This window comes from Trachurus japonicus, chromosome 3, assembly GCF_045865225.1.
Source record: "Trachurus japonicus isolate A0001 chromosome 3, Traja_1.0".
NCBI classification, from domain to species: Eukaryota; Metazoa; Chordata; class Actinopteri; order Carangiformes; family Carangidae; genus Trachurus; species Trachurus japonicus.
The window spans coordinates 17,782,499-17,796,884 of NC_140909.1; the positions used below are offsets into that span (position 1 = coordinate 17,782,499).

Below are 14,386 nucleotides of genomic sequence, written 5' to 3' on the forward strand. Positions count from 1 at the left end.
ATAAAATAAGCATAAGAAGAAGAAGAGCCAGGATTCAGCAGCTGGAAATACCAACAGTTTATTTTCTATTTTTTGTGACTACAGAAATGTTGAAACATCTGAACACTGAAAAAAGCTGGATGACATCATCACTTGCTTCTCAATTTTCTTTCTTTTTTTTCATTTGCTTAGCAATCACAACAGATGATATTGCACGGCACTGAGAAAGCAGTAGCAAAGCTTGGGAAACAGCAATGACAAATCAAGTCATGAGACATGGAGTTATACATCTGAGAGTAACACCGACAGTATTGCCTCTCTGGCACTCACACGCACATACACTTGCACTCACTCACACACGCGCATACACACACACATACTGAAAACTGAAGAAGCATTGTGAGTCGTGAAAGAGGTCAAAAGAAAAAGGTCAAGGTTGACAAGAGCACAAGGCTGACGAGAGCAATGAGATCTCATTTTGAAATGCAAGTGCAAGATGAACTACTACTGTAATCTATTCCTAAATGTCTATGACAACAAATATGCTTGTTTATCAAAACCCTTCAAGCATCTTTGTATATGAATAGCTGGAGGACACCCCTCTGTGGGTGAGAAACTAGTTCCCCAGCGTAAGAGATCCAGATGATTGTCTTAGGCGCCGCAGTATTGTTATGAGACTTGTAGCTAAGCTACCCATCATATGGGAACTCCTTATGGACAAAATAAATAATAGAGAAATAAGAAAACACAGGTCCACACAGCATCATCCACTCCTTCTTTACTACAGGCCTGTATAGCTATATTGTAAGCAGCCATACTTTGCTGAAAACATTCACTTTTTCCATTCTGTGTCACAGTGACTGCATAACATGCTGATGTAATCTGGACATTTTGCAGATAACCTTCATTGCCCAGAGACTGTGCCGTCTGAGCGTGACAGAGAGGAAACAGCAGCAACAGTAAAGAATCTGTCAGCCAGAGGGAGTTGGTTGTACCGTTGTGATATGAACCAGTCAGTCCCACACATATATTCATTATAAACAAATTTAAAGATGGACGAACACAAATACATACAGATTAGCACACACAGAGACTTGCCTACCTGCAAGCCTCAGCAGTACTTGACGTTTTAAGTTGGACACACACGCACACTCACACATCCATAGAAAGAAAAAAGAGATGAGCAATTCAGATGATCGTCCCCATACACACTCACACACTGATTCCTTTGTAAGGTTCTTTGCAGTTTTATTAGACTTTGCTCATAGTCATTACACGAGTACGTACCAAAAGAACAGATACTAGATGGAGCGAGGCGGCAGTGCCACGGCAATAAAAACAGACCCAGCTCCGCGGCACAGCCCCTGGCAGACCGGCTGCCCAGCCTACACTCCACCTCACTCTGTGTATGAGACAGCAAAGTGAGCGGGAGGACTTGCAGCCCTCGTTTCAGATGCTTCAGATTGTACATTGAACAGGAGATTCCCCACATGGTAGAGTAAGCTTGTCTACATAGTCCTACGCCTTCTACATTCTATACCCGTGCGAATGGCAAATCAAAACTCAACAAGTCTACCTCACAAATGCCAGTGCTTTTCAACATTATACATATTTTTTTTTCTAATTTTTGGTTTGTTTTAAAAATCTTTGGATGTGCAGTAATACCCATAAAATAACTGTTTTTAAAAAGTGAAAAGAATAGAAAAAGCACGCACACACACGCACACACATACATACACACTGCTTTTTGCCAGCTGTTCAACAAAGTAGCTCCTGTATAACTTTGTCTGCATTGGCAAATCAACTGTCTGGGTTTCTGGCAGTGTTTAAAACACACATTGAAATGCCGGCTAGGATTTAGCTGAAGAAGAATACAAACTACTCCTTTGTTATATCTAAGCGTGGGAAATAAGGCTGTAACATAAAACTGTCCTTTTTGTTGTTGTTTTTTTCCCCAAAAACCTACTATGTACAAATCTAGAATTTCTACAAATGCATAAATTAAAGCAGTGGTTAACCAATACAAAAATGCAATTAAATTAAAATCACAACACAGAAGTAGAGAAAAGGGAAAATATGAACACAATATCACAGCAGTTGGTTTTACCCTGTAAAAGCAATAGTCTACCATCATAATATTGGCATAACCCAATGTCTGATAAAAAATACACTTCTCCCTTCATCCCTTAAGTTTCATCGACCCTGAAACTTGTCATCCGTGACTTGAAACAGAGCACTTCTGCCAAGAAAAAGAAAAAAAGTAAAAACAAACTTCAAAATAGATAATCATACAGCTTTTTGAAGTAACAATAACAATTACCACACAGGTGGAGTTCTGCCTTACTCACAGATAGACGTCTCAATGCAGAACTCAAAGGAATTATTACTATGAGGTATTCAGAGACATTGGTAAAGAACATGCACGGCCAGAGTGCTGGACCTTCCTACACAGCAAGAGAGACAAGGAAGGCTGGGGGAAAGGAGGGATGGAGGGGTAAAGGGGGTGAAGGTGGAGGGGAGGGGGGGGGCAAAGACCTTTGGTTTAATCTGTAGAAGTGGACAACAGAAATTCCTTTGGTATGTTTTCATTGCATGGTTGCGCTGGCAAAAGCACCACGGTGTGATTTAAAAAAAGAAACAAAAACAAAAAACCTTTTTCCTTTTTTCTTCAGTAGTGGCCCTTCTACAGGCTGAGGTATTCACAGAGTCAAAGGTGAGAGGTCAACAGCGGTTTAACACTTTGGTTCAAGCAAGGCACTCGTCCTGGGAGTTTTTAGAGAGATTGCAACATGTCTGCTTCTACTTTCAGGAACATGTCTGCCTATAGTTGAGTCAACATTTCTGCCCATGGCTATGTCAGCTTGTCTGCCAACTGTCATGTGAGGATGTCTGAACTATCTGTTGGATCAATATTATCAAGCTATAGATACACACACTTGGAGGCCAACTGCAAATGAAATCTCCAAAAATGGCACTCGAGCGGGGTACTCCATCAAATTCACACAGAATACTTTGAAATTTTCATGAACCAAACTTTAACTGGTTGCTTTACATTTTCACAATCTCTTCTGACAAAAAAAAAACAGTAGAACTGAACACTTTTTCTGTGGCTAACAAGCAAAACAAAGGCAGATCACATTACTTGCATGTCTAATGTACCCCGTTGTTGTGTGTATCTATGGCTGGATCAGCATATCTGCCCATAGCTTCATCGGCATGACTATCTATGATGCTGTAATCAGAGCACAGATGAAGCAAGAGCACGCATAGCAGGGGTGCATGGTTTAAGTGCAGGTGGGAGGGGGAGGGGAGGGGAGCGTAGCGGAGAAGAAAGGAAGAGAAGGGAAGAAATAGAAGATGGAGGGGGTGGGAGGAGGGTAGGTGGGGTTTAGGTCTGAGGGAGACATACAACATCTTTAAACAACACTCATAAAGGCCGTGCAATGAGAAAAAATCTTTGGTTATCTTTGGTATCATCAAAGTGATAGAAATCACGTATGGAACTTGAGTGAGGTAGCATCTTTGGTTCACACTATAAAACATCAGCAGGTCTTGACACATTATTTTTTTTGGTTTGTTTCTTGTCATCTTTTTTTTTTTTTGGTTTTTCTCTCGGAGACGACGAAGCAGCTCTCTCTCTCTCTCGCCTCTCCTTCAGCGCTTGATCTGATGAATGTAGAGCTGCTAACCCTGGCCATGAGGAGGATGATGGCAAGGGGCCAGCTTAATATATCTAATGCTACGCCGCCCTGGGCCAGCCCTGTGTAGTGCTTTCCTCCTAGTGCTGAAATGCATAGCTCACCAGGAGAGCGGAGGCAGGCTAAGGGAGGAAGGAGGGTGGGCTGTAATTTGGTGGGTGGGAGCAGGGGTGGGGGGTGGGGTTTGGAGGATTGGCAACAGGCAGGGACGGGGGTGCTTTCGTATTCAGGTGACGAGCTGACATTGCTGTGTAAGCGCCTGGAATTGATTTGATCATTGATATCATCCCCTCCACCCAACATCTCTGATGAGGAGATAAAATCAAATACGTATGAAGTGCTGCGGGGGGGTGATGGTGGGGGAGATACTGAATGCTTATTATTAGAGTGGTGACACAGTTTGTCCTCAAGGAAAAAAAAAAAAAAAAGAAGAAAGAAAAAAACAAACCCATCCGTCTACCTCACAGTGGTAAGTCCACACACAGAGCCAGCAGTTTGTGTTTTCACCTTTGCAGAGAAAACGTACTACAGAATGGATTTTTTTTTGTTGTTGTTGGGCTTTGCCAGCTGCTGGCATCTCCACGTAAAAACTAGAGCTACACTTGTAAAAGCAGACTTCTAGGAAAAGGTTGTGTCTGTAATGATTAATCCTCACAAACAGCGTTAACAGTAACATTCACAGAGGCTGATTGTGAAGATAAAGCTGGAATATTTGGTTTGATTCAAAAAGGCATCTATAAGGCAAACATCAAAAGGTAATTTCCCATAATGTTATATAGTATCTCCATTTATAGGGAACATAAATGTAAGCAAAATGTTGGGTGAAGAGTGAGCAGTAACATTCTCGTCTTTGTGGCGCCTAACTAACAGTCTGTCGCAGGAGGTAAGGGCGGAAATGAGGTAAAAATACTCTCAAGATTATCAACTACAAAATATACTCTTTGGTCAAATTCCTTCATGGCATGTTAAGTGGTTTTTATTTCTAAGTTGCATGAGAGGCTTCAGGGTGTAGAAGGCTTTGGTATCTCATTTTAAATCATTCAATGCTTCAGCATGTTGGAAGAAAGCACTACCATGTGGGTTGAAGTTAGGGGATGATGGTTCAGATTAGGGTTTGTGATTCTTTTGTGAGTCTTTTGGGTTAGCAGTCTACACATGGGCATCCCCCCCCCGTCTGTCCGGGCGGCCATGCTTGATAGAGAGACAGACAGCTGAACAGACAGACAGGCAGTCCACCGCCACCGATCCATACAAGGTCGCACAACAATCCAGTCGCTCCTGTAGGATTATTATTTTCTTTAAAGTTGATTGGCCAATCCCACCGAAGCTCCACATTCTGTCTGTTTTTTCAAAAGGTGTGGACAGCTGCAGATCATACTGCCAATAGGCTGATTAAACCTCCGTTTAGGGTCCCATCATTAAAACCAACCAATCAGATTAAAGATAAGGATGGTGAATGACAGATTGATACCGGGTGGGGAGGTAAGAAAGGGATATAGTAAAGCTAGAGACCAGTGACAGTGAGTGTGTGTGTGAGAAAGAGGGGTAAAATTATAGTCTTTTTGCAGTATGTTACACATAAATGTGTTGCTGAAACAAACATTTCAAAGCAGGTCAAACAAGAAGTCTTTGGTTTGTTTTTTCATCTTTGGATACTATAAATATCAATATAGTACAGGTTTAAGGGCAAAACGTTGCTTCAAGGTCTTTTTAAGTTTCTCTTTGTTTCTCTTAAGTTTTAAAGCTTTTCCACCGAGGTTGAGTCAGTCCATGAGTTGGTCATATCAGTCCATCTTCAGGCTTTGGTGCAGGCGTTTGGGCCAGAGTTGACTGAGTGACCGGAGCCGTCGTCCACCCACTTATCTAGGCTCCGGCGGCGTGCGTTCATAAAGAAGTTGCTGACTGTGGTCAGCTCCAGGCCCAGCTGTTGGGCGATGGTGAGCTGCAGCTCTTTGGATGGACGCTTGTTCTCCTTGAAGATGGCGTGGAGCGTCCGCCGCTGCACATCTGTGAACACCAGTCGGGGCTTCTTGGACACATTCCCTCGCTCGCTTCTGCCGTGGTCCTGTTCCTTGCGCTTACATGCTGTGGAGAATCCAGAAGAGAGACACACACACACACACAAAGAGAGGGTTGGTGTGAGAGAGAGCACAGTATGCTTGTGTGAAAACAAGAATTATGACAGCAGAACTGCAATTTTGGATTTAAGTGTCCACTTAATCCACTACATAAACTGACCCTGCAGTGATGACATGAAAGCCTGTTCTGTGGTTATTAAAAAGGTAATATAAATGCTTGACCATTTTGACCAAAGTACATTCATTTCCATGCTTTTTTCACCATTAAAACCACCAACTAAAACTTTTATTTCTAATTTGAAAATTGCATCCAGCAGTGACATTATCCAAACTAACATGGTCAACAGTAAAAGTCAGGTTGACTGACTTTCAGATTGTGATCATGTGGAATGGAAGCAAACATTTTAAAGGTACATTGGTATATCCATAGGAAACAGGTTTTTATGTAACCCTAATCCTAACACTAACACTAACACTAACACTAACCCTGGCTTACTTTTTAGGCTAAATAAAGTTACTATTGGTCACCTATATTGCATCTCTACATCCCAAACAAACATCCATCTAATGCATTCCTATCTGTCTAAGCTGAACAGCAGCAGCCAGACAGTGATGTTTCTGTTCCACACACTTGGACACTTCAGGTGCATACAAAATAATGGCAGGATTAAAGTCATTCACATGTAGCCAAAGGCAGTGACCTATCAGCCGGGAAACAATGAGCGCTGTCCATGGTGCTGAAAGCGACAGCCACAGTAAACCACACCTAAGGGAAAATAACCCACAGATACACATCTGAAATCAGACGAAAGTGGGAATCTGTTTTAAAGCAAATCAAAGCCCCTTCAGCTGTTTTTGTTGTTGTTTTTATCCCCCCGTTTTGGCTCCACAGTCAGTCAACCCAGACTGTGAGCAGAGACCAGGAGGGGGCAGGCGCGCGCTGCTGGAGCGAGGCCCAGTGTGGCGGACTCTCAGGGGGAAATCATCAACAGCAAGCATATCCTGACCACAAAGCAGTTACTTAAACCAGAACAGGTTCATTTTACTAAATGCTACGGGTTAATAAAATATTTAATTACAGAAAACCTCAACTCATGCACAAAGGAAATCGGAGGCAGAACAAGTAGTACACCTCTCTCTAAAAAAAAATCTTTCTAAACCAACAAAAAATAACTTATTTCACACAATCAGAGCCCTATCGCCTCACGTTACAATGATATTACCATATGTTTGGTGTTTATTTTAATGTTATATGTGTCATTCCCTTCCAAATGTAGCTTTACTTAGTTGGGATAAATTAACATTGAATTTGATATCAAACTGGTAAATTGCGGTCGACCCTACTCAAAACAACAGAGAGAGCACTTCAGCACACACACGCACGCATAGGGTATAAATGTAGGCTATATAGGCTACTTTAAAAATATTTATTTATTTATTTTTTATTAGTATATATTTGATTCTGTGAGTTGTATTTGTTTTGTTTCATTGATTCTTGATGCTTTGGCAACATAGTTCTCGTAACATTCATGCCAATAAAGCAAAATTGAATTTAAATTTGGAGAGAGAGAGAGAGAGAGAGAGAGAGAGAGAGAGAGAGAGAGAGAGAGAGAGAGAGAGAGAGCGAGAGAGAGAGAGAGAGAGAGAGAGAGAGTACAGTGCAGCGGCCTATATCTGCACCACCATAAACTGAAGTGTAATTGTGAGTATGAGCAGCTCGGTGTCTCCAGGGCTGGTAAATATTAACAGAGGGCCGGAGCTCCTCGTGTAAGGACTGCTATAAATCAGTATGGGAGTGAAGGCCACTCAGACAGCAGGAGCCACCACAGAGCAGCCCCGGCCCCGGCACATGCAGGAGGCCTGGGAGCTTCTCCCAGGACCAGGGAGGGGGGGGGGCTAACAACGGCATCGTTATCAGGTTAATCACACACACACACACACACACACACACACACACACACACACACACACACACACACACACACACACACACACACACACACACACACACACACACAGCTCCCAGCTAATCATTACAAACACAGATAACTCCACAGACTGCACACACTGGGCCCACTGACACGGTGTGGCGATAGTCCTGCGTTTCATAACCTCAAAGACGCACGAGAGAACAACAAACTGTGTTGAAAATGCTGCCAACATAAAAAAAAAAAAAAAAAGTCCCCTTCCTTTTCTAGAGTGTCCCACTGCATTGAAAACTGATCAGTATTTTAAGTATTCACCTTCTTCAATTTCTGAAAAACACTGGTGCAATTACAGTGAATACATTGAATGAATTTATTTGATCATTCTATTCTATTCTATTCTATTCTATTCTATTCTATTCTATTCTATTCAAACATTCAGATGGGTAATTGAATACGTGGGAAAAGGAGAAGAGGCCCAAGATTAATTTCAGATGCCTGAGATCAATAAGTGTATCACATCTACTTCAGCACACGATCACATCTAGTTCACATAGGAACGAACGGATCGATAAAATGGCGCTCAGCCTATTCTCTTCAAATTAATTTAGTGTTCAACTGTAATTTTTTTTTTACACCTCTCCCAACGTATTTTGCGGGCAATTTCAGAAAACCTATAATTTGATATTTAAAAATTGTTCACTACAGAGAGACTTTTTTTTTTTTTTACTTCGAAGGTTTTATGTTAATATAAAAAGTTGAGAGCAACATGTTCAGGAAAATGAAAAAGGCCTGAAACATTTTTCCCGGTGTAGCCACTGTGAATTAGAATAGCTAGAAATGAATATGCAACTTGACTTATTTTTATTTTAAATATAGGATCATCACTGTCGATTAAATGATGATGAAAAATACAAACCCAGCCTAAATTAATTTCTTTTTTAACCATTTGCAAAAGTCAGTGATAAAATCTCACCTTCAACCAACCAACCAACACACACACACACACACACACACACACACACACACACACACACACACACACACACACACACACACACACACCAGCAGCAGGAGCAACAGCAGATGGGAAAACTGAAATATAATCAATTTCGATTCACGCACGAGCACACATACACACACACACACACACACACACACACACACACACACACACACACACACACACACACACACACACACACACACACACACACACACACACACAAGCGCACACACACACAGACACAGTGCGTAGCCACAGCCCTCACTTTTTCACAAAAAGCAAAAAACAAAACAAAACAAAAAAAAGCAGGTAGGTAGGTAACCCCAAGTAGGTCAGTGATTAGGTCTACAAACATTTGTGTATGTGTGTGTGTGTGTGTGTGTGTGTGTGTGTGTGTGTGTGTGTGTGTGTGTGTGTGTGTGTGTGTGTGTCTGAAAGCGCACGTGAGGGCCTTATTGTGCACAATAATTGACTCGTGCGCACCTCAGGGACAGATTAATGGAGGTCTATCAGTTAATTTAAAAACCTCAGTCCAGCCAGGGTAAGTTTACGACCATAACATAAACACACGCTTCTATTCTATTCTATTGGGAACTAATCTGTATTTATTTGACCAAAACGAGAGGCCTTTTCATCAGCTAAGTAACACCCGACTCCAGCTTCATTTGACAGTTAAACTGGGTTTAGCACAGACTCTGTGGAGCACGTGCATACACAAACTTCCCACTGTCTGTTTACACCAAGGGCAACACCAGAAAGGCTGATCAGCTGCATCTTCACCAAAATAAACACATTCCTAACGATTTCTGGGCGAAGGATCAGCTTACGCACACACAGTCCAGCGGTCGATACTTTGAGGTAAAATGACATGAGCACTTGTTCCACACAAGCACCGAAAATCAGTGTAGAAACAAAAAAGGGATGCGTATTGATATCAGGCCACTCTTGGTCGGCATGCTGCACTTTTCAACTTGTTTAACAATAACTGTGTTGAATTTGACCTTCCCTCCAGACTCAAATCTATGTGATCCTATAAGGCATGGTCTGGCTCCTATCTGTGTAATATCATTTGACTTCCAGCATCTTTCTTACATACAGATTTAAGACAGGTGGAAACATGGTATGTTATTTTGATTTTTTTTTTTTAAGGCTGAAGGGAGCATCTGCTCTGAATGCTACCCTGGTGCAATTTCAAATGGTTTTCACTTATGTTATAAAAGGTTTGTGATAAAAACTGGAAGCTGAGTTTAGAGTCCCAGCCCACTTGAACCCACTGCTCAGTGGGGTATTAGATAGGTAGCATTCAGGGCCAGTGATCCTCCCTCCACGCCTCTGTCTGAGCGTCTGTTTTTCTCAGCAACACATTTAGAAGATGAAAGCAAAAAAAGGGGGGCTTTACCGAGGCTTCGCTCACCTGCGAGCCTGAGCGCACTCATGCGTTGGAACTCAGGCTCCTGCAGCCACTTCCACATGCGGCGGAAGGTCTCTCTGCCGGACTTGAGCTTGGACCAGGGTTTGGGGTTTCTCAGCAGGTCGGACAGGGTCCCCTGGGACCTGCACAGGACCCGCTGGGCAAAGATGGCCTGAGGGATGCTGTAGCGCTTTAGCTCCGTGGTGATCCTCTGCGCCACCTCTTTGGTATTCACCTCCTCCATCTGTCCCCCAGAAACACCACCACCGCCTCCACCGCCACCTCCACCTTGCTGCCCGGGCCCGGAGGCCTGCTCCCGGCTGTTGCCCAGCCCCTGAACGTGCCCCTGCGCGCCAAGGTGGGCGTGTGGGTGGTGGTGGTGGTGGTGGAGGCCGTTGATTTGTACCATGCCCGCCGAGGAGCTCATGTGCTGCTCCGTGTGTCTGCCGAGCATGGCCGGGTGGTGAGCCTCGAACCCGCTGGGGGTGAGCATCTTCTCACCGGGCATGGCGGCGCCGGGGTGAGCGTAGGGAGGGATGCCGGCCTGGGACGTGTGTATGCTGGCCAGACCAGAGCCAGACAGCGGGGAGAGGCTCTGGCCCATGCAGGGATCCTTGTGATGATATGCTGGATACAGACTGTTCATAGGCGCCAGACTCCGGTCCTCCCGCATCAATGTGAAGCTGCCGCTGACGTTTCCGGGGATCCTCTGGTGGGGATGAGGGTGAGGATGGTGGGGATGGTGGTGGTGGTGGTGATGGGGAGGAAACTTGTCGGACACGGTGGAGATAGGGGGTAAGGGCTGCAGAGGGGTTAGGGTGGTGTAAGTGCTGCTCGCACTCATGCCAGGGGGGGCTTCACACATGCTGATGGCTGGATGCAGGTGTCCGGGGTGGCTGGGGTGATAGTCTCCGCTGTCCAGCAGGGTCGCCATGCCCATAGCGCGGTGGCTGAGACCCCTGGGGCTCGGACGGGCATGCGGACTGTGGCCACTCAGCAGCTCTCCGTGACCGGCCACGGACTCATGGCTCACTCCGTGCAGGTCGCCAATATTCTCCATCGACAGCTGTGCGTTCATGATCCGGGCAGCGCTGTGGACAAACCATCTATCTGACCTACCGGAGTTAGCTGATGTCCAGAAGTCCTCACGTCCAGTAAAGTTCAAATTTCTTTTGTTGTTGTGTTTTTTTTCTTCTTCTTCTTGCAGCAGCAGCCTCCGTTGCTATTGCCTCTTCTCTGTCCTTATATTCATCTATTTGATTTTTATCCTACCTCTGATGCCGTCTTGCGGAATGGAAAACTTCTTTGGCGAATCCCCGTTATTTTCTAATATTTTTATTTATTTTATTTTATTTTTATTTTTTTTGGATTTTTCTGATTCTCTTTATAATTCAAGCCCCCCCACCGCCAACCAGCTGTCCTTGCGCTCCGGTCGGGTGCCGCGCCATCTCTCTAGTTGTGTCTCCAGTCCTCTTCCACCGCAGCACAGATCACTGCCCGCACATGCGCACCGCGCTCCTCCATCTCCTCCCATGCTCTCTCTCTCTTTCTCTCTCTCTCTCTCTCGGACACACACACAAGCGCGCGCGCACACACCGCCCCCCTCGCTCTGACGTCAGCTACCTTTTTAAGGAAGGGAGGTATCAAACCACCTGCTAAAAGCTGCTCTCCCCGATAACCCATATTCAGCAGCCCGTGGCCGTCAGCGAGATGTTAAAAACGTCTGCAAAGACATGAACGTCGAATAGAAATCCTCACACATGTCGACCCCTGGAAGTGGACTCGGACACATCGACCAAAGTGTAACTGTTGGGCTAATTGTTATTTAGAAGATGTTAAATCCATTAGGGCTATAATGAGTCTTTATCTTCAGTCCTCCTTAAATGATTAAGTGCAAATGAAGTAAACTTCCGGGTTCATTTAGAGTTGATTTTTTTTTTTTTTTTTTTTTTACCAAGTGAGGTCTGGGTTTAAAAACAAAACAAACAAAAAAAACCCATAAAATTTCCACTGAAAACATCCAAATCTTCCCAGAGAAACAGAATAATTAGATTTCAGTAGTTGCAAGTAAAACAAAGTTATCTAATCAAGGTAACTCAACGTATTAAAGCACATCACATAGATCATATTCTTTGATTATTATAGGCTACTTCAGCTGAACACCCCCCCCCCCCCGTCCCCCTCCCCCCACGCCCCTGCAAACTATGTGGCGGTTTAACCAAACGAAGAAGACTGTAGTACCTTCTCTTTTGATAGAAAAAGATGAGCAGATGTGTCTATTGTTCAACCATTAGGCTTAACGAACCAAGCCCAGCAGTGTGTGTGTGTGTGCGTTGTGTGTCTGAGTGTGTGTGTGTGTGTGTGTATGTGTATGCGGGAACATGTAATTGTCCTATTTGGAGATGGACACACACACATTTAGTAGCCTATAGTCCTGAAATATTGGAAGGTTAAGTATGAAAATGTGAACACACACAAACACACATACACATACACACACAGCGAAAATAAAATGCAAACACACTATTTATTCAATGCAGTTTTATTTTTGTTGACAAACATGTCCAGATAACACACATTGACATCAGTAGCCTACAATAACACATTGCCTACTCACTGTGCAGGAGGTGACATGCTGACACATACCATGACTGGTCTGGTGTGTCCCCGTGTTGTTGCAGTCAGTGTCAAACTCCCTCAAAAAGCTGCAGCCTCATAACAGCCCAACTCCTACTTACATGTCAGGGGCCGTTTAGCCCTAATAGAGCGGTAGCGCAGGGCGTCCTCAGCCGGCCGAGGTGACAGCTTGTAGCGGCCAGTGTGCTGCTGGACCCCCCGCTGAATGAGGGACATGTCAAAGGTGACGCTTCAAGACTCCCAAAGCCAACATCTGCGGGGGGACAGATTAACCTTTCAGACTTTTCCCTGTCCTTGGACCTGCTAGGGGCCCCGCATCTGTCAAGGCACCCCACAATAGACCCCAACGCTCGGCTGAACGAGTTAAATAAAAGAAAAGAAGAAAAAAAGGAGGAGGAGGAGGAGGAGGAGAAGAGAGAAGTTAAACTGTCTCTGATGTGAAGTCAATGTCAACGGCGTGTGTGTGACGTGTGTCGAGACAAAAGGACACTAATTCCTCGAAGTGTGGCTGTCCAACCGTGCAGTCCTGTGGACATAATAGACTTTAGAGGCAACAGGGCTGACAACAAAACCACTGTGAGTGTAATTAATTTGGAAAGAGTTTCATCATGCTGCACACTGTGATACACTTTAATCCCTCTTTTACAAAAAAAATCAAAATAGTAAAAGTGTATTAAGTTTCATCTTATTTAAAATCAAACGGGGCCTTACACTTTTATTTTTACAGTCTGGGACAGGTTTTTTGTGTGTGTGTGTGTGCTTTTATTTTGTTGCACACTTTGATGCAGCTTTTACGACAGAGGAATATGAAAAGCCACGGTTTGGCCTTACATGGCAGCAAACCTCATCTACACATTCTCATACGGATCGATAAGCTCCTGCCATGTCTGCACGACCTGAGCTGTGTGTTTATGTGTGCTGGCTCTCTATGGCCATTGTGCATAGACAGGACCTGGCCCTACGAGCCGGTGACATTTGCTTTGCAGAGAATATAAGGGACACGGTTTTCTGAGCACTTCTGAAAGAGGATACATTTCAAGCGGAATTCAATTCTATTAGCACAAAGGCAAACGGAGGCAGGAACCAACAAGCAAGGGTTACAGTGCCTCGCAGGTCTGTAGCTACATAATATGCAGAGTTTGGGGAAAATAGACCACAATCTTTCCTTTTCATGAGACCCTTCAAAAAAAAAAAAAAAAAGCAGGCCTACGTGCCAGAGCACAGTGGGGCAAGGCAGTGGGCACCTGGAGGCTCTGTGTCAATTACCTACAGGTTTCACACTGATTATTTATCAGGGGCATCGTTCACGTGAAGCCCACCACAGCACACCCCGAATAGAAACAATATAAAGCCTCGCAGAAAGGGTCCGTGGATCAATATTTCTGCAGCTCTGCAAAGTGACACAGCGTTGCAAGCGTTATAGATGTTGAAAATAACAATTACATCTTGTTTAAGAATAAGCTCGTGCTAAATGGGCATCTGGTGAAACTAAACTTTTATAAATGAGGCTACTTGACTTTGGCCCGTAGATTGTCATTTATGGCGGAGTTTGATATAAGGGCGCATACATGGGGAAATCGAATTAGCCTTTTGAAAATAAATCTCATTGCTCTTGTTTTATCCTTTTGCACCAGTAAACTAATTTACTGGTT

At 44.1% G+C, this 14,386-nt stretch overlaps 1 protein-coding gene across 2 annotated transcripts; it reads right to left on the reverse strand.

Annotated features, from left to right (window-relative positions):
* Positions 1-2,038: 2,038 nt before the first annotated feature.
* Positions 2,039-11,559, reverse strand: onecut1 (one cut homeobox 1). Of its 2 annotated transcripts, none has more exons than XM_085764910.1 (2): positions 10,101-11,559; positions 2,039-5,762 (listed from the first exon to the last, which is right to left on the reverse strand). In XM_085764910.1, the coding sequence occupies exons 1-2, from the start codon at positions 11,173-11,175 to the stop codon at positions 5,473-5,475; spliced, it is 1,365 nt and encodes a 454-aa protein (XP_085621036.1). In that variant the 5' UTR covers positions 11,176-11,559; the 3' UTR covers positions 2,039-5,472. The 2 variants fall into 2 exon arrangements, with proteins under 2 accessions (XP_085621036.1, XP_085621027.1); XM_085764901.1 differs by having other exon boundaries at positions 5,232-5,762; positions 10,086-11,431.
* Positions 11,560-14,386: the final 2,827 nt, after the last annotated feature.

What these genes read in the sequence shown, in the direction of transcription:
- onecut1 (XM_085764901.1), bottom strand. Translation starts at nt 11,175, where the DNA reads ATGAACGCACAGCTGTCGATGGAGAATATTGGCGACCTGCACGGAGTG. An exon ending in CGCAGGTGAGCGAAGCCTCG is followed by an intron (nt 5,763 to 10,085) that starts GTAAAGCCCCCC and finishes GATTCTCCACAG; the next exon opens with CATGTAAGCGCAAGGAACAG.